Raw genomic sequence first — 23,962 nt, 5'->3', positions numbered from 1 at the left:
AATTGCCCTGGCTAGAACCTCCAGTATAATGTTGAATAGAAGAGGTAAGAGTGGACATCTTAATGAGGAAAGCATTCAGTCTTTCTCCATTAAGTTGATGTCTGTCTTTTACCATTCCTGCTTCTATTCCTAGTTAAACTTTTTTATCCTGGAGGGTGTTGGATTTTGCCTCTTCTATGTCTATTGAAATAGTCATGTGGTTTTGTTTTTTTAATCTACTAACATGGTGTAATATATTGATTTTCAGTTGTTAAACCAATCTTGCATTCCTGTAATAAATCTCACGCAGTCTTGGTGTATAGTCTTGTCTTTATGTTGCAGGATTCAGTTGGCTAGTGTTTTGTTGAGAATTTTTGTCTGATGTATATATTTGTGGCTTTCTTTTCGTATCTTTCGTTTAGATATCAGAATAGCAGTGACCTCATAGAATGAGGTGGGAATTTCATATCAGTAATCTTGAATGTAGTATTCAGTATGTATCTTAAAATATTCTGTACTATGTAGTATTTTGTAGTATGGAAGCCATCTGGGCCTCAGCTTTTCTCTTTGGGTAGCTTTTAAATTGTTAATTCAGTTTCTCTACTTGTTATAGGTATATTCAGATTTTCTATTTCTTCTTGAGTTGGTTTCAGTAATTTATGTCTTTTTCTAGGAGGTTGTCAGTTTCATCTAAGTGATCTACTTTATTGGCATATCGTTGTTCATAATATTCTCTTATAATTCTTTTTATTTTGTTCTGTAAGATTGCTGGCAATGTTATCTCTTTCCTTCCTGATTTTAGTAATTTGAGTCTTCTATATATTTTTCTTGGTCAGTCTGGCTAAAGGTTTGTCAGTTTTGCTGATCTCAAAAAAAACAGCTTTTGGTTTCATTGATTTTTCTCTATTATTTTTCTATTCTCTGTTTTATTAATTTCCACTCGAATCTTTATTATTTCCTTACCTCTGCCTACTTGAGATTTAGTTGCTCTTTGTTTTCTAGTTTCCTAAGGTGGAAGATTAGGTTATTGGTTTAAGATCTTTCTGCTCTTTCATTTGTAGCTATAAATTTCCCTCTGAGGACTGGGTTTGCTGTATCACAAGTTTTGGTGTGTGTTTCATTCATCTGAAAATGTTTTCTTGTTTATCTTGTGATTTCTTATTTGACCTGTTGGTTATTTAGGAATTTGTCTTTTAATTTCCAGATTTCTTTCTACTGTTGATTTAATTCAGTTTTGATTGAAGAACATACTTTTCATGATTCATATGAATACACTTAGTATGATTTCAGTCTATTGAGGTTTGTCTTATGGTATGATGTCTGTTTTTTAATCTGTAAAATATTCTTGAAAATAAGGATAAATTAAGGATAGTTGCTTAACTGTTTACTACTGCTAGTTCTCATGACTTAACAAGCATGTAATGCAAAGCTTAATCAACCTTAAGATAGACATAGCACTGTGTTCTCTTTAGTACTACTTTTTTTTTAAGAGAGGTGAAACTTAAAAATGTAGTCTCATTTATTAATTGTGAGATTGGAGAAAATTATAACAAAGGATCTCATGTAAGGGCTATTTCCTCAAAAATATTGGAGCAGTAATAAAATTATACTGTTTTTCTTATATGATCTTGAAAATTTATGAAAGGTATTTAAGAATAAAAACTTCATTTTTATGTCTCTGCAGGTTGGTATCATGCGTGATCGTCTGATTCAATTCATCTCTAAACTGCAGTTTGCTGTGACCGTACTCTTGGCGTCATGGACAGAGAAAAAACGTAGAAAATCAACCACCACTTTATGTGTACTCAACATTGTCTTCTCTCCATTCGTGTTTGTCTTCATAGTTTTTTCTGCACTGCTCTCTTCTCCCTTACTCCCCCTCTTCACCCTTCCTTTGTTCTTGGTGGGGTTTCCTCGACCTATTCAGAGTTGGCCAGGAGTTGTGGGTACCACAGCCTGTGTGTGTGCAGATACAGTGTACTACTACCAGATGGTCCCGAGTTTGAACACTGCCCTACAGTCTGCAATGGCAGCTGGAAGTTTAGGTAAGTAAATGGGTTGTGCTTAAGAAATCCTCACAAATGCATATAAAGTACAAAAAAATGAACAGACAGAAAAACAGTCTTTTGATCCAGCAGTTATACAGATTCTAATACTTTGATGTGCAGGCAGAAAGACTAAATATGAAGAAGTATATCTCCTACTCCTTATTTTGAGGGAAATAAAGTTATAAAATAAAAATATGAAGTGAAAATTTCATTTAGGTGATTTGACAATTTTTAAAAAACATTTTCTTGACTAAAATCAAGTTATAGTCCCCCTATGAAACATGAAACACCTTATCCCAAAATTTTCATGAATTTTAATGAGTTCATGTCAAGTAGATGTAACAGCTTAGGCCCATAAAGAGTGAAAACTAGCATTATATAAATATCAGATTGAAGAGCTTAAAGGAGTCTGCTTGTATCTTATTAGTTAATGTCTAGCAACTTGTCTGACAAGGTTAGAGGGTAAGGTAACATAAAAGCTTTGGTCAGTGATCGGTAACCTCCCAAAATGAAGTGCTATATGAATATTAGCAAGATTTTTGATGAGAATGAGCTAATATTATAATTATAATTTTGTGATAATTTTATAATTTCATCATACACTAACTGTAAATTCAGCTATATTGTACTTCTCAAGGTTGGTTTTAGATAAAGTACAAGCCGATGACAATAGTGTGTTGTCTCCTACGGTATGCTTTAGCCCCTGAACTTGTTTTAGGTATGTCCAGCGACTTCCTAGCAGACTGACTCCCCTGGCAGAGAGTAGCAATTTAAAATTAGAATTTTAATGAAATGTTTATTTGGGTTGAACTTTTCTAATTATCTATTATGTGAGACAATTTAGGAAAAATTATATTTTTGTAATACAAATTTTTTATGAATAATCATTTTCCTTATAGGAAATATTCTACACTTTTAATACTTTCATACAGTTCCAATTAATTTTTATTATATAGTGCAATGCCACTTTTTAAAATGCCTGTAACGTTAAACTCACATCTGAAATAATAAATACCTTAGTAATAAGGTAGAAATTATACGTTATTATCAAATCAGTTATATTCAACCAGTAAGTGTGTTGTAAAGTATTTCCTGGGAGAAAAACAGAAAACAGTGAGATAACATTTCACACACATCTGATTGACAAAAATATAAAAAAAGTCTGACATTAACAAGTATTGGCTAGGGAGTGGGGAACAGGAACTCTCAAACCCTGTTGAAAGGGAATGTGTAAATTCATACAGCTACCTTGAAGAGTAAACTTAATAGTCTGTAGTAAAGATGTACATATCCCATGGCCTAGGAATTCCAGTTTTAAATTCCATGATCCAGTGATTGCAATTCTAGAGAAACTCTTGGACGTGTGTCTTGAGGGTCCCCAAGACCATTCCCAAATTTGATGATTTTCTAGGGGGACACATAGGACAGCATATAGTTGTGCTCATAGCTAAGATTTAGTATAGTAAAAGGATGCAGAACAAATACAGCAAAGGAAAAGTCACATGGGGTGAGAGACTGGGTGAAAGCTTCCAGGCATCCTTTCCCAGTGGAGTTACACAGAACGTGCTTAATTCCCCAGCGCCTTGTTGTGACAGTATGTGTGATATGTTGACTACTGGGGAAGTTTATTTGAGACTCAATGCCTAAGGCTTATATTGAGGGCTGGTCATGTAGGCACCCGCTGCCTACGAAATACCAAAATTTCAGGCTCCCAAAAGGAAAGCAAGTGCTCAGTATAAACTGTATTCTTTGCACAGACAGTTTAGGCACAATGCGAGACTGTTTATCAGGTAGGGTGGTGAGAGCTCTTTTGAAATACAAGTTCCCAGTCTCCAGTCAAGGGCCAACTTTGTAAGCAGGCCTTTCAACAGACAGCAGTTATTTCTGCTATGTTAACTCTTTCTACGTAACACACTGTACAAGCAGACTTGTACGAAGATAATTTATACAGCATTATTTATAATAGTGAAAAATTGGAAAACATCTGAAATGTTATCAGGGAAATGAATATTTAAATTCAGCTATATTTGTACAATGAATTCTCAGTATAGTTACAGTGAAGGAACTTTGTAGTCGATATATAATGTCTCAGAGACAATGTTGAGAGAAAAACTAAGTTTTAAGAGTATTTGTACAGTGTGGTAGATAGCATTTTATGTAAATTTTTAACACCACAAATTTATAGGCATGTATATAAAAATGTCCAAAATGTTTTAAATCATTAATGTGAAGTTGGCTTTTATATATTTAATATATTTTCCTAATATATTTAATATGTATTTAGGGTTTTACATAACAGGTTCTAATTTGTTGTTTTTCTGGAAAATATATTCTTAATTCTTATAAATTATCACCTGTAGATTTTCTCTTCCAACTGTTCCTGTAAAGAGCTTAATTTAATGCCTCCTGATATGCAATGGATAGTTGTTTGTATTCTTGACCTAAAAAGAGGGTAGAAAGAATTATTAATTAGTCCCAAGTGTGTTATTAATTTTAAAGATTCACGTGGCAAAATAAAACAAGCTTTAACAATTACTTACTTTTTTTTTCTAATTTGTTTTAGGTCTCCTCTTACCTGGGTCTCATTACTTGGGCCGTTTTCAGGATCGTTTAATATGGATAATGATTCTAGAATGTGGCTATACTTATTGCTGTATTAACATTAAGGTCAATGTGCATTTGAAACCTCTCTAGTACATGTGTAAAAATTTTGTTATGCACACATCAAAGAATTAACAGCTCACTTTGGAAGAGTATTTTTTTACTTGTGAAAACACTTAGGATTGTTAAAGTGTATTTCAGTATGCACATATTGATAGACAGACTAGTGTTGACTGTATGATAGAGCATAGTAACAAAATACACTTGCCCCTTTTTTATCCAGTCTTATTCTTTTTATCCCTATCTAGTTGAGCATCTCAAAAAGGTGACTCAGTAATATTTTCTTCACTCCTATATCATATAAGCATTCTCAACTTAATATAAAAAACTTCTTTTGACCCCACTGCCCTTACCTGCTAATACAGTTTTTCTCCTTTCAGAGCAAAATGCCTTATTAGAGTCACTTATAATCATGTCTCCAATTTCATTTCTTCCATTTTTCTCTTCAACTTACTCTAGGTTTTTGACCCTATTACCTATTACTCTAGTAAAAACCGCTGTTGTCAAGGTCTCCAGTGGCTGTGGCATTGCTAAATCCAAGGATTGATTCTCAGACCCGTTCTTGACCTGTCAGCAGAATTTGACAGAGTTCATCTCTTCACTTGTTTCACGGATTAATCCTTGACAGTCTCCTTTGATGATTCCTTCTCTTTCCTTGACCTGTTAATATCAGACTGCCCCAGTCCTTGCTGAAAACTCCATCCTCTAGTGGCTCAAATCAAAAACATTTGGGCTTTAGTCCAATGATATTTGACTCCTTGTTTACTTCTATAACGCATATCCAATCCAACAAGAAATCCTGTTGGCTCTGCCTTTAAGTCATATCCTGTATCCCACCACTTCTCACCACCCTACTTTCAGCCACCTTCATTTCTTTCCTGGATAGCTGCAATCACTTCCTAATTGGTCTCTCCGCTTCTGCCTCTGGCCCCCTACAGCCTATTATCAACCAGAATGATCTTTAAAATCTAAGTCAGATCATGTCACTTCCCTACTCAAAATTCTACAGTGAATATCTTCTTTTGTTCAGAGTAAAAGCCAAGGCCCTAAAGGGTCAGGCTCCCTATTTGGTCTCATCTGCTCCTTTAACCATCTCACCCTACTCTGGCATACTGGCTGTTCCCTCTGCCTGGAGCACTCTTCCTCAGACAGCCACACAGCTAACTCCATCACCACCTTTAAGGCTTTGCTCAAATGTCACCTTCCCAATGAGGTCTACTGTGGGCATCCTATTTAAAATTGAATACCCACTCCCATTCCTGCCTGCACTTCCAATCCTCCTTGCTTGCTTTACTTTTTCTCTATTTTCATAACACTTATACCTTCTAGCAAACTATGTAATTTACTTATTAATTTTATTGTTGATTACCTGTGTTCCTCCACTCTCTAATATAAATGTTGCAAGAGCAAGGATCTCTGTTTTTATTTGGAGAATATATCCTGAGCCCCTGGAACAGGGCCTGGCACATAGTAGGCCCTTAATAAATATTTGTTGAATGAGTAGTGAATGAATGAATAAAATTGGATAAAATTGTATAAAATTGCTGGTGACTAAAAAGCTGTTCCTTTAGTCCAGTGGTTCTCAAAATGCAGTTCTCCAGATTAGTAATTTTAACATGTCCTGGGAACTTTTTAGAAGTGGAAATTCTTAGGCCTCACCTCAGACCTACTGAATCAGAAACTCTGGGGGGGGCGGTGCCCAGCAGTCTGTGTTTTAACAAGCCTTCCAGTGATTCTGACTCACCTAAAGTTTGAGAACTACTGCTCTAGTCTAACATGTACAAGTAGGAGAAGGCAAAAAATCATGTAGAATATGGAGGACATTTTCATTGCTTAATTTAGTTCTATTTTTTTAATGGTACAGTTTTATAATACCTAATAATGTGGGTCCTTTTATTGATCTTTTATGCTCCATGAAATATATGATATAAAGATATAGTTTTTGGTGGCAGTCTTTCTTTCTTTCTTTTTCATTTTTCCGGACACAAGCTTGCTTAGATATACCATCTACTAACATTTATATAACACTTTAAATTTGACAAGACACTTTCATTACTTGCTTTTCTCTTCACAACCCTATGTGCCAGGGTTATTTTTCTTTGAAAGAGAAGCAAAAGGAATCTCAGGGGGTAAGTGACCTACTCAAGATTGTGTACTAGCATCTGGCAGAGCCATGATTTAAAAGCAGATTCTGATATCACATTCCGTGTTCTTTCCCTGGATCATAATACAACCTAACAGCATTGCCTTTTATTAAAATCACTGGTAGTTTTGTAAAGATGTATAAATAAGCAATAATTAATAATAATAGTAAACAGTGACCTGAGGTATCCTCTTCAAGTGATTCCTTCTAGTGAAGTAATCAAAATGGGTTTAAAATTTATATAAGGACATATTCATAATATTCATTCTTTCAGCATATATTTGTTGCATCCCTCATTGTGTGCCAAGTACTAGTTTAGGCACTGAGGATACAGTAGTAACCAAAAGAGAGCTGCTCTGTGGAGTTTATATTGTAGTTGGAGGAGATAGATAATAATCAAATACATAAATCTGTATTATTATTACGTTATTATAATTTTTTAACTGGAACAAAGGAATAGTTAGATAAATTATGGCATATCCATATAGTAGAATACTGCTCTCATATAAAGTAGGTTGGAAAGGATACAAAGCTAATGTGCATATTGTGTAGTTCCAATTTTGCTCCCCCCTCAAATTTGTATAATTTTTAAAAGTTTTTAACAAGTGTGATTCAACCTTGATGTACAGTCTTAAAATTATGGTCATACTCATTAAAATTGTTTTGCTCATTTCCAGTGGAATTTCTAAAATTTCTTTAAAAATATAGCATTATTTTTCATATCTGTATCCAACATCAAATATATTGTGTCATTAAGTTTGAATTAAGGTGTAGCTCTTGGGTTAAAGACTATTTTTGCATTTTACATATTTTTATTTTGAGAATCCAATCCATGAGTATTTACAAAACTAGTTACTTTTCTCTGTGTAATAAGTAATCATAAACTCAAGTATTTTCTTATTTCCTCTTTAGGGGTTAGAATTGCAAGAGACATCCTGTCATACTGCTGAAGCTCGAAGAGTTGACGAAGTTTTTGAAGGTGCCTTTGAACAAGAAGAATATGCAAGAGTATGTTCCATTAATGAACACTTTGGAAATGTCTTGACACCCTGTACTGTTTTGCCTGTGAAACTCTATTCTGATGCCAGGAATGTCCTGTCTGGAATAATTGATTCCCATGACAACTTAAAAGAATTTAAAGGTGACCTTGTTAAAGTACTTGTGTGGATACTTCTTCAGTACTGTTCCAGAAGGTCCAACATGCAGGAAAATGTTCACAAAACTGAAAATAAAGGGAAAGCATCTCTAATAATCCTTCCTCCTTTGAATACTTCACCACAAACCGAATCCCCAGAAGACACAGATAGTTTAAATTCAGAAAATTTGGATGACTGGTCTGATGATGTTTTTGGTGAAGAGCCAACTATCAAAAAAGGAAAAGAAGAAAAAGATCAGTTGAAAGTTTTGCCAGGTATAAATTTGCCTATTCCAGGATCAGTGGAATCACAGAGGGTTGGTAAACATTCTACAGGCACAGTTACTGAAAATAGTCTTTACCAAGCAGTTGCATTGGGATACCCTGCTACTGACAAAGGGAAACAAGAAGCCGTGGCATACATCCCTCTCATGGAGTTCAGTTGTTCTCATTCTCACTTGTTAAGCTTACCTGAAGAGTGGATATCTAATTGTTTGCCTAATTCCAAAGTGAAGGAGATGAGCTCATTATTTCCAGAAGACTGGTACCACTTTGTTTTAAGGCAGTTGGAATGTTTTCATTCAGAGGAAAATGCCTCAAATGTAGTGGAAGAAATTGCAAAGGACAAAGTTTTAAAAGACTTTTATGTTCATGCAGTAATGACTTGTTATTTTAGTTTGTTTGGAGTAGACAATATGATTCCTAGTCCTGGTCATATATTGAGAGTCTACAGTGGTGTTTTCCCTTGGTCTCTTGCCTTGGATTGGCTCACAGAAAAGCCAGAACTGTTCCAACTAGCCCTAAAAGCTTTCAGGTAATTCATTTTGATTACATACAAGTTGTAACATTGGCAAAAAACGTTGATTTTTTTATAACGTAGAAGGAGATGCTCTTTCATTTCTAATTTTAAAAAATAATCACTTTCCAAAAAATGAAAAATGCTTGGTATGTACTCTGATTATATCGGGAGCACACTTAAATTTGTACTTTCTTTTTATGTGGAGAACCTGTTTTTTGTATGGCTTACTGGATTGTTTTGCTTTAACTCTTATCATTTCTCCCAGATCTTTTTTTCTGAAATATGTATGATTTCAGTTCAGTGTCTTTAAAAATCTATTTCATCTATAAAGTTGATTTTAAAAATTCTAAAATTCTTTGTTTCTCCATTTTTTAGGTATACTCTGAAACTAATGATTGATAAAGCGAGTTTAGGTCCAATAGAAGACTTTAAAGAGCTGACTAACTGCCTTGAAGAATATGAAAGTGACTGGTACATTGGTTTGGTATCTGATGAAAAGTGGAAGGAAGCAATTTTACAAGAAAAACCATACTTGTTTTCTCTGGGGTATGATCCTAATATGGTAAGGTTAAAAATGTGTTCTTAAACATTTTCGTATACTAACCTTAAAGAATAGAAATCAGTTATAAAGTATTTAACCTAAGTGATAGAGATAACATTCTAGGTATAAATATATTAATTATAGTATTAAGGTATTTGTAATCATGACTTTATGGCCAATCAATCCTAGAATGACTGATTATTTACTTTGGCAAAGCTAATAGGAGCCAATAAAGAATGTTGTGTAGCTATTATGCAGTAACTGAGCTATAAGATAGTCAAGTAAATGTAATTTGCTATAGCATATTTGACTAAATGGGTTGTATTTATATGGCAAATTCAAGTGTATGAATTATTACTTTGGATTTGAATCCTAGAAGAAAAATTTGTAATTTGTAAGCAAGTCTGACTTGTGAAAATTCAGAGACTCTAAATAAGGAATGCCTTTTTTAAGATTTAGTACTTGTTCTCATTGCATTTAAAATGTCATTGAGTGTGCACAATATGAACGATTCAGTGTTATGAGCTTATTGTGGGTTCCACATGTGGTGTTACTGCACATGTGCTTCCCAATGAAAATGATGAAAGTTATTTTTTAAAAACAACCATTTAAAGTCTTTGAAATGGTCCTAAGGGCATATAGCAAATAAACATTTATTAAAGAAAATCTTCTGAAACCTAAGAACAGTTAGAGACTACATCATTTGAACCAAGACCCATTGCCTCCCAGCTCAGCAAGACAGAAACTCCACTCAGACTGGTATGGCCAAGAACACAGGGCTCCCTCTCCCCTCAGCTCCCAGTTGGAGGACTGTTTTCCCAGAAGAGGAAGGACTTCAGCATTTCTCATCTTACTCCACCTGCCTATTGTGAGGCTTGGTTCTGGGCATGTGTAATCAAGAGGTTGGAACTCCCTTCTGGCCACCCCTAACTTGTTGGATGGAGGCTTTACCTGGGCCTGGTGTCACTGACAATCGCGGGGCCTGATTCCTCTTGTCTATGGATGTTCCACAGTGGGAGTGGCAAGCCAAGAAGACCTGAGTTTACTGCTCCCCCTCTACCAAACACATGTCCTGAAGCATAGGTGTTACTCAGAAGTGCGTCATTATCTTACACCCCAGTTCCAGCGCTCTGGCTCAGAGATTCTGCCCACTGGGAGAAGCAGACCATTAAAAAAAAAAAGCTCTAGATCTCTTACCAAAGGAAGTGACTGCATTTGCACATAGTGTGGACACACTGAAGCTTAAGATGTTCCTCAAAAAACAGCGGAGGTGGTGGTGAAAGTTACTAGAGGCAATTGCTAAAATCATTAGAGGTCTCAGCTGAACTGCAGGCCAGGTAGATTAACAGAGAGAACCAGGGAAAGAAACAGTGGAGAAGAGCCCTCCTGGGGTCAAAACAAATCTCAAACACTGACCTCCAAAACTGTTCTTTCAAAGGAGCCCAAATTTAATTGGATCACTCTGGAGCAATTTAGGTCCCAGGTCATTGTTGAAAATGTAGAGCAACCAGCTGGGTGTGAGCATTTAACAAAGAAAACCTTGCCAAAACCACTGCCATCCCATCATAACTGTGGGCACTCACAAGGCTGCACTCCCTGAGGAGCAATATCAAAGACTTCACAATATTGAACGGGAGGTAGGATTAACTTCACTAAAGTCATCCAGCCATTCACTAAGCAAATATGCAAATAATAATAACAAGCCCTGGGGTGTGGGGTAGAGAGGATCAATACCCAGAATTGCTGCAGTGTTACCTAAAATGTCCAGTTTTCAACAAAAATTAGGCAATATGAAAAAAAACAGAAAAATAACAAGAAAGTCTGACCCATGTGTAGGGTGGTGGGAGGGGGGACATGACAGAAATGGCCTGTGAGATCAACGACATGTCAGGTTTAACAAAGATATCAAAGTAACCATTTTATATATATGTTCAAAGGACTGAAGGAAATTATGATTAAAGAACTAAACAAAGTGGGAAACGAAGTGCTTATAGAGGGAACCTACCTCAACATAATAAGGGCCATATATGAGAAGCCCACAGCTAACAACATACTCAGTGGTGAAGAACTGAAGGTATTTCCTCTAAGATCAGGAAAATGACAAGGTTGCCCACTCTCACCACTTGTATTCAACATAGTATTGGAAGTCCTAGCCAGATTGGAGAGGAAGAAATAAAACTGGTACTATTTGCAGATGATGTGATATTGTATATAGAAAACCCTATACTCTATAATAACAAACTATCAGAAAGAGAAATTAAGACAACAGTCCATTTACAATTGCATTAAAAGAATAAAATACCTAGGAATAAATTTTTTTTGTAATTGGAAGTTTGTACCTCTTAATCTCCTGCACCTACTTCTTTCCTCTCTCCATCCCCTTCCCCTTCTCCCTCCCCTCCGGCAACCACTTGTTTGTTTCCTATGTCTGTTTCTGTTTTTTTTTTTTAAATGTTTATTCATTTGTTTTTTTAGATTCCAAATATAAACGAAATCATATTTGTCTTTTTCTGTCTGACTTATTGCATTTAGCATAATAGCCTCTAGGTCCATCCATGTTGTCACAAATGGCAAGATTTCATTCTTTTTTATGGCTGATTAATATTCCATTGTATATATGCCACATCTTCTTCATTCATCTATTGATGGGCACTTAAGTTGCTTCCATATCTTGGCTATTATAAATAATGATGCAATGAACATAGGGGTGCACATATTTCTTTTCTTTTCTTTTTTTAAAAATTTATTTATTTTTTATTTTTGGCTGCATTGGTTCTTTGTTGCTGTGCATAGGCTTTCTCTAGTTGCAGGGGGCAAGGGATACTCTTTGTTGCGGTGCGCGGGCTTCTCATTGAGGGGGTTTCTCTTTGTTGCAGAGTATGGGCTCTAGGCACGCAGGCTTCAGTAGTTGTGGCACTCGGGCTCAGTAGTTGTGGCTCACGGGCTCTAGAGCACAGGCTCAGTAGTTGTGGCACATGGGCTTAGTTGCTCCGTGGCATGTGGGATCTTCCCCAGACCAGGGCTCGAACCCGTGTCCGCTGCATTGGTAGGTGGACTCTTAACCACTGCGCCACCAAGGAAGTCCTATACTTCTTTTAATTAGATAAATACCAAGGAGCAGAATTGGTGGATCATATGGTAGGTCTATTTTTAATTTTTTGAGGAATCTCCTTACTGTTTTTCATGGTGGCTGCACCAATTTACATTCCCACCAACAGTGCATGAGGGTTCTTTTTTCTCCACATCCTCACCAACACTTGTTATTTGTTGTTTTTTTGATAATAGCCATTCTGACAGGTGTGAGGTGATATCTCATTGTGGTTTTGATTTGCCTTGCCCTGATGATCAGTGATGTTGATCATCTTTTCATGTGCCTTTAGGCCATCTATATGTCTTCTTTGGAAAAATGTCTATTCAAGTCCTCTGCCCATTTTTAAATTGGGTTGTTTCTTTTTTTGATGTTGAGTTGTATGAGTTCTTTGTATATTTTGGACATTCATGCTTTATCAGGTATATTATTTGCAAATATATTCTGCAATTCAGTAAGTGGCCTTTTCGTTTAGTTTATAGTTTCCTTCACTGTGCAAAAGCTTTTTAGTTTGATGTAGTCCCATTTGTTTATTTTTGCTTTTGTTTCCTTTGCCTGAGGAGACATATCAAAAATATGTATTGCAAGTCTCATGTAAAATAACTTACTGCCTGTGTTTTCGTCTAGAGGTTTTATAGTTTCAGGTCTTACATTTAAGTCTTTAATCCATTTTGAATTTGTGTATGATATGCGAGAATACTCCAGTTTCATTCATTTGTATGTAGCTGTCCAGTTTTCCCAACACTGTTTATTGAAGAGGCTGTCTTTTTCCCACTGTATGTTTTTGTCCCCTTTGTCATAGATTAATCACCCACATATGTGTGGGTTCATTTCTGGGCTCTCTGTTCTGTTCCATTGGTCTATGTACTGTTTTTTTGCCAGTACCATACTTTTCATTACTGTAGCTTTGTAATATATTTTGAATTCAGAGAGTGTGATACCTGCAGCTTTGTTTCCTCTCAAGATTGTTTTGATTATTTGGGGTCTTTTGTGTTTCTATACGAATTTTAGATTATTTGTTCTAGTTATGTGGAGAATGCCATTGGTATTTTTATAGGGATTGCATTGAATCTGTAGATTACCTTGGGCAGTATGGTCATTTTAGCAATATTAATTATTCCAATCCATGAACACAGTATCTCTTTCCGTCTGTTTGTGTCATCTTCTATTTCTTTCATCAGTATCTTATAGTTTAATGAGTACAGGTCTTTTACCTCCTTAGTTAGATTTATTCCTAGGTATTTTATTCTTTTTGATGCAATTGTGAATGGGGTTGTTTTCCCAAAAGAAAGCTGGGTTAGCAATGCTTATATCAGACAAAAGAGACTTTAAAACAAGGACTGTAACAAGAGACAAAGAAGGACATTACATAATGATCAAGGGATCAATCCAACAAGACGATATAACAATTGTAAATATTATGCGCCCAACATAGAAGCACGTAAATACTTAAAGCAAATATTAACAGACATAAAGGGAGAAATTAACAGTATCACAATAACAGTAGGGGACTTTAATTACCCCACTTGCATCAATGGACAGATTCTCCAGACAGAAAATCAATAAGGAAACACTGGTGTTAAATGACACATTAAACCAGATTGACTTCATAGGTGTATACAGAACATTCCATCTGCTTTCCATCTGAAAGCAGCAGAATACACATTCTTTTCAAGTGCACATGGAACGTTTTCCAGGATAGATCACATGCTAGACCACAAAACAAGTCACAGTAAATTTAAGAAAACTGAAATCATATCAGGCATCTTTTACAACCACAACAATATGAGACTAGAAATCAATACAAGAAAAAACCTGCAAAAAACCACAAACACCTGGAGGCTAAATAATATACTGCTGAGAAACTAATGGATCACTGAATAAATCAAATAATAAATTTAAAAAATACCTAGAGACAGATGAAAATGAAAATACAATGATCCAAAATCTGTGGGACGCAGCAAAAGCAGTTCTAAGAGGGAAGTTTATAGTAATACAAGCCTACCGCAGGAAACAAGAAAAATCTCAAATAACTTAACCTTACACCTAAAGGAACTAGGAAAAGAAAAGCAAACAAAACCCAAAGTTAGAAGAAACAGAGAGAGAGAGAGAGAGAGAAACAAAGAGCAGGGCAGAAATAAATTAAATAGAGACTAAAATAATAGAAAAGATCAATGAAATTAAGAGCTGGTTTTTTGAAAAAATAAGTAAAATCCATACACCTTTTGCCAGACTCATCAAGAAAAAAAGGGAGAGGGCCCAAAATCAGTAAAATCAGAAATGAAAAAGGAGAAGTTACAACTGACACTACAGAAACAAAAAGAATCATAAGATAGTGCTGTGAGCAACTATACACCAGTAAAATGGACAACCTAGAAGAAATGGACAAATTCTAAGAAAGGTGCAGTCTCCCACAACTGAACCAGGAAGAAATAGAAAATATGAACTGACCAATTACCAGTACTGAAATTGAATCAGTAATTTTAAAACTCCCAACAAATAGAAGTCCAGGACCATAGCTTCATAGATGAATTCTACCAAACATTTAGAGAAGAGTTAACACCTATTCTTCTGAAACTATTCTAAAAACAAAGATATCACAAAAAAAGAAAACTACAGGCAGTATCACTGATGAATATAAATGCAAAAATGCTCAACAAAATACTAGCAAACTGAACCCAACAGTACATTAAAAGGATCATACACTGGGATCAAGTGGGATTTTTTCCCAGGGATGCAAGGATTTTTCAATATCCGCAAATCAATCAATGTGATACATCACATTAACAAATTAAGTAAAAAAACATATCATCTCAATAGATACAGAAAAAGATTTTGACAAAATTCAACATCCATTTATGATAAAAAATATATATATTCTCCAGAAAGTAGGGGCATAGAGGGAACATACCTCAACATAATAAAGGCCATATATGACAAACCCACAGCTAACATCATACTTAGTGGTGAAAAGCTGAAAGCATTTCCTCTAAGATCAGGAACAAGACAAGGACTTGCAGGCAAGACAATGCCCACTCTTTCCACTTTCATTCAACATAGTTTGGAAGTCCTAGCCACAGCAATCAGAGAAGAAAAAGAAAGAAAAAGAATCCACATTGGAAAGGAAGAAGTAAATCTATCACTGTTGGCTGATAACATGATACTTTACATAGAAAACCCTAAAGATGCCACCAGAAAACTACTAGAGCTCATTAGTGAATTTGGTAAAGTTGCAGGATATAAAATTAATATACAGAAATCTGTTGCATTTCTATACACACAAAAAATGAAATATCAGAAAGAAAAATTTAGGGAACAATCCCATTTACCATTGCATCAAAAAGAATAAAAACCTAGGAATAAAGCTACCTAAGGAGGCAAAAGACCTGTACTCTGAAAACTGTAAGATGCTGATGAAAGAAATTGAAGACAACACAGATGGAAAGATATACAATGTTCTTGGATTGGAAGAATCAGTATTGTTAAAATAACTGTATTAACCAAGGCAATCTACAGATTCAGTGTAATCCCTATCAAATTAACAATGGCATTTTTCACAGACCTAGAACAAATAATTTTAAAATTTGTATGGAGAAACACAGAAGACCCTGAATAGCCAAAACAATCTTGAGAAAGAAGAACGAGCTGGAGGAATTATGCTTCCTGACTTCAGACTATACTATAAAGCTTCAGTAATCAAAATAGTATGGTACTGGCACAAAAACAGACACATAGATCAATGGAACAGGATAGAAAGCTCAGAAATAAGTCCATACACTTACGGTCAATTAATCTTCGACAAAGGAGGCAAGAATATACAATGGAGAAAAGATATTCTTTTCAATAAGTGGTGCTGGGAAAGCTGGACAACTGCATATAAAAGAATGAAATTAGAAATTCTCTAACACTATATACAAAAATAAACTCAAAATGGATTAAAGACCTAAATTTAAGATCAGATACTGTGAAACTCCTAGAGGAAAACATAGGCAGAATACTTTGAGGTAAATCGCAGCAAATTTTTTGGATCTGTCTCCTAGAACAATGGAAATGAAAGGAAAATAAACAAATGGGACCTAATTAAACTTAAAAGCTTTTTCACGCAAAGAAAACCATAAACAAAACTAAAAGGCAACCTATGGTTTGGGAGAAAATGTTTGCAAAACAATGAGACCGACAGGGATTAATTTCCAAAATATGCAAACTCACACAGCTCAATATTAAAAAACCAAACAACCCAATCAAAAAATGGGCAGAAGACCTAAATAGACATTTCTCCAAAGAAGACATACAGATGGCCAACTGGCACATGAAAAGATGCTCAACACTGCTACTTTTTAGAAAAATGCAAATCAAAGCTACAGTGAGATATCACCTTACACCAGTCAAAATGGTCATCATCAAAAAGTCTACAAACAATAAATGCTGGACAGGTTGTGGAGAAAATGGAACCCTCTTACACTGTTGGTGGGAATGTAAACTGGTGCAGCTACTATGGAGAACAATATAGAAATTCCTTAATAAACTAAAACTAGAGTTACCATATGATCCAGCAATCCCACTCCTGGGCATATATCTGGAAAATACAAAAACTCTAATTCAAAAAGGTGCATGCACCCCACTGTTCATAACAGCACTATTATAATAGCCAAGACATGGAAGCAACCTAAATGTCCATCGACAGATGAATGGATAAAGAAGATGTAGTATATATTGGGTTGGCCAAAAAGTTTGTTCAGGGTTGTCTGTAAGATGTTATGGGAAAACCCAAAGGAACTTTCTGGCCAACCCAATTTACACACACACACATATATATACATACACACATACATACCTAGATATATACACACAGTGGAATATTACTTAACCATAAAAAGAATGAAATAACGCCATTTGCAGCAATATGTTTGGACCTAGAGATTATCATACTAAATGAAGTAAGTCCGACAGAGAAAGACAAGTATCATATCACTTATATGTGGAATCTAAAATAATAATACAAATGAACTTACAAAACAGAAATAGACGCACAGACATAGAAAACAAACTTATTTTTACCAAAGAGGAAAGGGGAGGAGGGATAAATTAGGAGTTTGGATTAACAGATACACACTACTATATGTAAAATAGATAAACAAAAAGGACCTACTATATCACGCAGGGAACTATATTCAATATCTTGTAATAACCTATAATGTAAAAGAATCTGAAAAAGAATATATTATATATATGTATTTATGAATATGTATAACTGAATCACTTTGCTGTACACCTGAAACTTACACAACATTGTAAATCAACTATACTTCAATTTTTTAAAAAAAATCATATGATCATCTCAATAGATGCAGAAAAAGCTTTTGACAAAATTCAACAACCATTTATGATAAAACTCTTTAACAGAGTGGGTATAAAGGGAACATACCTCAACATAATAAAGGCCATATATAAGAAGCCTACAGCTAACATCATACTCAGGGGTGAAGAGCTGAAAGTATTTCCTCTAAGATAAGGAACATGACAAGGATTTCCACTCTCACCACTTTTATTCAACATAGTATTGAAAGTCCTAGCCACAGCAACCAGAGAAGAGAAAGAAATTAAAGGAATCGAAACTGGAAAGATAGAAGTAAAACTGTCACTATTTGCAGATGATGTGATAGTATACATAGAAAATCCTAATGACACCACCAAAAAACTACTAGAACTCATACATGAATTTGGTAAAGTTGCAGTATACAAACTTAATATACAGAAATATGTTGCATTTCTACACACTAATAATGAACTATCAGAAAGGCAAGTTAGGAAGACCTAGGAGTAAATTTTTAAAAGAATGTGAAAGACACTAAAAACTATAAGGCATCAATGAAAGAAATTGAAGACACAAATAAATGGAAAGATATTCCATGCTCATGGGTTGGAAGAATTAATATTGTTAAGATGTCCATACCACCCAAAGCAGTCTACAGATGCAGTGCAACCCCTGTCAAAATTCCAATGGCATTTTTCACAGAAATAGAATAAACAATCCTAAACTTTGTATGGATCCACAGAAGATCCCAAATAGCTAAAGCAATCTTGAGAAAGAGCAAAACTGGAGGCATCATGCTTCCTGATTTCAAACTATGTTACAAAGCCATAGTAATCAAAACAGTATGGTATTGGCATAAAAACAGACACATAGGTCAATGGAACAGAATAGAGAGCCCAGAAATAAACGCACATATATATGGTCAATTAATTTATGACAAAAGAGCCAATATATGCAATGGGGGAAAGATGGTCTCTTCAATAAATGATGTTATGAAAACTGGGCCACTGTCTTAACACTATACACAAACATTAACTCAAAATGGATTAAAGACTTAAATGTAAGAGCTGAAACCATAAAACTCCTAGAGGAAAACATAGGTGGTAGCTCCTTGACATCGGTCTTGGTAATGATTTTTTTGGATTTGACAACAAAAGCAAAAATAAACAAGTGGGATTACTTCAAACTTAAAAGCTTCATTCAGGGACTTCCCTGGCAGTCCAGTGGTTAAGACTCTGCATTTCCACTGCAGGGGCACAGGTTTGATCCCTGGTTGGGGAACTAAGATCTTACATGCTGTGTGGCTCAGAAAAAAAAAAAAAAAATTAATTTAATTTAAAAATAAAAAGCTTCATTCAGCACAGCAAAGGAAATCATCAACAAAACAAAAAGACAATCTACAAAGTGGGAGAAATATTTGTAAAACATATATCTAATAAGGGGTTATTATGTTTTAAAATATATAAAGAACATATAACTCAATAGCAAAAAAAATCTGATTTTAAAATGGGCAGGGGATATGAGTAGACTGAATATGAATTTTTCCAAAGAAGATACACAGTTTGCCAACGGACATGAAAAGGTTCTCAACATCACTAATCATGAGGGAAATGCAAATCAAAACCACTATCACCTCATAACCTGTTAGAATGGCTCTTATCAAAAAGACAGGAAATAACAAGTGTTGGCTAAGATGTGGAGAAAGGGAATGTAAATTAATGCAGCCACTCTGGAAAACAATATGGATGTTCCTCAGAAAATTAAAAACAGAACTACCGTATGATCCAGCAATTTCAATTTTTAATGTTTATTCAAAGGAAATGAAAATACTAATTCAGAACCATACCTGTACCCCCATGCTCAATGCAGCATTATTTTTAATAGCGAAGTCATGGAAATAACCTGTATACCTACAGATGTATGGATAAAGAAAATACACACACACACACACACACACACACACACACACACACACACACACACAGAGGAATATTATTCATCCATAAAAATGGAAATCTTGCCATTTGTGACAAAATGGATAAACCTTAAGGGTATTATGCTAAGTGAAATAAGTCAGACAAAGATAAATATCATTTGATCTCACTTATCTGTGGGATCTAAAAAATTAAAAAGAAAAAAACCAAACTCACAGACACAGAGAAAAGATTGGTGGTTGCCAGAGGGTGGGAGTGGTTGCAATTGGTAAAGGTACAAACTTCCAGTTACAAAATAAATAAGACCTGGGGATGCAATGCACAGTGTGGTTAATAATACTGATTGTATATTGTTATATTGCTAAGAGAGTAGATCATAAAAGTTCTCATCTCAAGAAGTGACGGATGTTAATTAGACTTATTGTGATTATTTCACAATATATCCAAATATTGAATCATATTGTACACCTGAAACTAATATGTCAATTATATTTCAATTTAAAAAGGGAGGTAAAGGAAGGTATGATGACAATCTCACATCAAATAGAGAAAGAATATCAATAGAGATAGAAATTATAAAAAAGAACTAAGTGAAAAATATACTAGAGGGCTAGACCATAAATAGCATAACTTAACCCAATTTAAAAATAACAAAGGATTGTATAGACGTTTCTTCAAAGGAAATATACAAATGGAACAATAAGCACATGAAAAGATGCTCAACATCATTCATCATCAGCAAAATGCAAGTCAAAACCACAGTGACATCACTTCATAGTAGGATGTCTAAAATCAAAAAGTTAGATAATAAGCGTTGGTGAGGATATGGAGAAATTGGAACTCTGATACAGTGCTGGCAGAAATGTAAAATGGTACTACCACTTTGGAAAACATTCTGGCATTTTCTCAACTAGACATAGAGTTACCATATGATCCAGTAATTCCACTCCTATATACCCAAGATAAATGAAAACATAAATCCACATGAAAATTCAAATATAGCAGCATTATTCATAATTGCTGAAAGATGGACACACCCAACTGTCCATCAAGTGATGAATGAATAAACAAATAGTGGTATATTCATTCAATGGAATATTATTTGGCCATAAAAAGGAGTGAATTTACTTGATACATGCTACAACATGAATCAACCTTGAAAACATGCTGAATTAAAGCCAGTCACAAAAAAACACATGATTCCATTCATGTAAAATTTCCAAGACGAGGCAAATCAATACATTAGATTAGAAAATATATTAGTGGTTGCTAATGACTGGGGAAATTAAGAGGTAGGAGGATAATAGCTAAAGAGTACAAGGTTTCTTTTTGAGGTCATGAAAATATTCTGCAGTTGTGGAGATAGTTGTACATATCTGAACATACTAAAAAGTCATTGAATTATATATTTCACATCAGTAAATTATATGGAATGTGAATTATATCTCAATAAAGCCGCTTTTGAAAAGAGCCTATTGGATGATTGTTCACTGACTAGTATTTATGACTTATGCATTGCTGAGGCCAGATGAGATGAGGGAATAGAGAGGAAAGTAAAGAGAAGTGAGTGCAGTGGCTATTAGGAAATTTTTTTCTCTTGCACTTATTTGGAGAGCAATCAGATAGATGTGATTCTTGATTCTGAAGACAAGCAACTCGTGTACATTTTGATACACTACTTTCTGTTTAAGTTTGCCTAACTACAATGGAATTTTTCTCTAATTTTATAAATAAAGGCCTGAATATAATCTCTTTTCTTTTGCTTTCCCTCCCACCTCGCTTATTCTTTACAGGGAGTTTACACTGGGAGAGTACTTACCCTTCAAGAATTATTGATCCAAGTTGGGAAGTTAAATGCTGAAGCTGTTAGAGGTCAGTGGGCCAATCTTTCATGGGAATTGCTTTATGCCACCAATGATGATGAGGAACGTTATAGTATACAAGCTCATCCACTACTTTTAAGAAACCTTACAGTACAAGCGGCTGATCCTCCCCTGGGATATCCAATTTATTCTTCAAAACCTCTCCATATACATTTGTTTTAGAACCCATTTTAACTTGTATTGTGAGCAAATGAGATGTCTAGAAAATTAACAATATGATTCCTCACAACTTCACTGGACTTCTCTCTCTCTCTCCTCCCACAAGTCAGATGCCTAAGAAAAGCTAAGCTCTATAAAGTTGATTCTCTTAGGTATCTTAGTGGTTTAAAACAAGAACTTTATGTCTAACATAAAAGTTAAAATTAGTTGGCCAATATTTGTGCCCTATTGAGTGTGATAGGCTTTGGTAAATATAAAACATTTGTGTAAGATAATATAATGAATTTTTTAATGCTTTCTTAAATGTATAAGTGACTGGCCTTAGTCAACAACTATGTAATTTTTACATGCTTAAAAGATACACATATCAGTGTTTTTAAGTCAAGATAATGGATCCTACTGAAGGTTACATAATGTATATATATTTATTTGAAATATTAAATTTTATAGTATTTTCAAACTTTGTGCTATTTTATTTTAATATTTAACACGGTCTGTTTCCATGTAATCTATTCATTTTCTTTTCATATACTTCAATTCAGAAACCTTAAAAATTTTCAATAAAATCTCTTCCAAAAAAATCTTTTTTTTTCCAAGTATCCTTTTGATATGTTTGAAAGGAAAAGGTCATCCCATTCATCATGTGAATACTCACAGGATCAGCAACATTAAGGTAATCTGATTATGACTGTTAGAGGCCATTCAGTAGATCTGGCTCCTCATGCATTTCTTTTCAACTGTATATACGGCTTCTGAAGAACGACTTATCCGGTAGGACTACCAGTTACTAGTGTCTTAAGGTGTTTGAACTAAAGGCAGAAAGAGATGGGAGAAAATTTTTCATAATGTGATCAGGCTTTTATTTTCACTCTTTTGCTGCTTAGAACTTTTTACAGGTACTTATAAGGAGGATGAACAATGAATCTGCATCATTTGGGACATGAATTTCCTCTACACCTTATTTATTTCCGTCTATAGTACCCGTTATTTAATCTGTAGTAGCCTCCTGAGTAGGTAGTACAGTAATACATTCTCTTTAGTAATGATTGGAATTACTTGAAATGTACCAATTAGGTTTTTATTACTATTACTCCTTTATTAAGTGGAACAGTTCAATACAGCAGTGTTAAAGGATAGCTTTTTGGACTAATTTCAATTAATTCACGAGATTCGTGTGTTAAGTCATTTTGGCGGAAGCAATATAGTATAGTTAATAAGATAGGGTTTGGTGTTACATCTGAGTTCAGATCTCAGGCTTATGATTTATGTAACAGATTTATTAGCTGGAAAATTACATATATATACCTTTTTGTCACCTAGGGAAATTTTCTCATATCATTAAAAACACTATCAGTTTTAATGACTGTATAACATTGATAGATATGACAAATTATTAGACTGTCCCCCAAATAATGGGCATCTTAAGTTGTTTAAAGATTTTCAGTATTATAATAGTGCCAAGCCATGCTTTCCCTTTACCATGAATTTTTCTCAAACTACCACCATGTCCCTCCATTTCTTTTCATGGCCAAGTTTCCTCATCTTCATTCACTTGTCAAAACATTCCAGTCTGGATTCCATCTCTACTATCCCCCCAGATAAAGAAAGTTTTTATTAAAGTCATTGTTTACCTTCATACTGTCAAACCAACTACAGCTGGCCCTTGAACAACGTGGGTTTGAACTGTGCAGGTCCACTTGTACATGGATTTTTTTCAGTAGTAAATACTAAGATACAAAGTCGATTGAATCCACAGATAAGGAGGAACCACAGATACAGAGGGCCCACTCTAAATTATATGCAGATTAAAACCCCAGCACTATTCGAGGGTCAACTATAGTTACTTTTATATTCTCGTCTTATTTGTTCTCTAAGTAGCATTTGACACATTTGACAGCTCCTTGAATTTTTTTCTTTTGGGCTTCCCTGACACTACATTATCTTCATTTTCTTCCTGTCTCCCTGACTACTCCTTCTCAATCACCTTTGTTGCTTTTCCTTTTCCACCTGACATCTAAATTTTGGAATTTCTTAACAACTGGTTCAGGCCCCCTCTTCTTACTCTACATTTCACCACAGACAATTCTCATTCACTCCCAAGACCTAAAATATCATCAATAAGTCGATGATGTTCAAATACATGTACTCAACCTCTCTTCTTAGCACTGAACCTGTATATGTAACTATTTATCTCCGTCTCATATATTCAAAATATCTGACCTGATTGAACTTGCCCTAATACCAGCTTTTCTGACTTCTACCTTAGTACTGCCTAGGT

General features: G+C 34.8%; 1 protein-coding gene across 4 annotated transcripts in view; it reads left to right on the top strand.

Moving 5' to 3' along the window:
- Positions 1 to 22,122, top strand: part of PCNX4 (pecanex 4) — a 42,228-nt gene extending 20,106 nt beyond the window's left edge. For 3 of the 4 annotated variants that reach the window (XM_060141911.1, XM_060141907.1, XM_060141918.1), the window contains 5 exons: positions 1,664 to 2,024; positions 4,591 to 4,694; positions 7,744 to 8,780; positions 9,141 to 9,327; positions 21,436 to 22,122. In XM_060141911.1, the coding sequence (XP_059997894.1) occupies positions 1,664 to 2,024; positions 4,591 to 4,694; positions 7,744 to 8,780; positions 9,141 to 9,327; positions 21,436 to 21,687 (1,941 nt within the window). In that variant the 3' untranslated portion in view covers positions 21,688 to 22,122. The remainder of the gene's footprint in view (positions 1 to 1,663; positions 2,025 to 4,590; positions 4,695 to 7,743; positions 8,781 to 9,140; positions 9,328 to 21,435) is intronic. The other variant, XM_060141921.1, reaches the window with a different exon arrangement.
- The last annotated feature ends 1,840 nt before the right edge of the window (positions 22,123 to 23,962 follow it).

This window comes from Lagenorhynchus albirostris, chromosome 1 (genome assembly GCF_949774975.1).
Source record: "Lagenorhynchus albirostris chromosome 1, mLagAlb1.1, whole genome shotgun sequence".
Taxonomy (NCBI): Eukaryota; Metazoa; Chordata; class Mammalia; order Artiodactyla; family Delphinidae; genus Lagenorhynchus; species Lagenorhynchus albirostris.
Note: the sequence above shows the minus strand (reverse complement) of the source record. Positions and strands in the feature narration are given on the sequence as shown.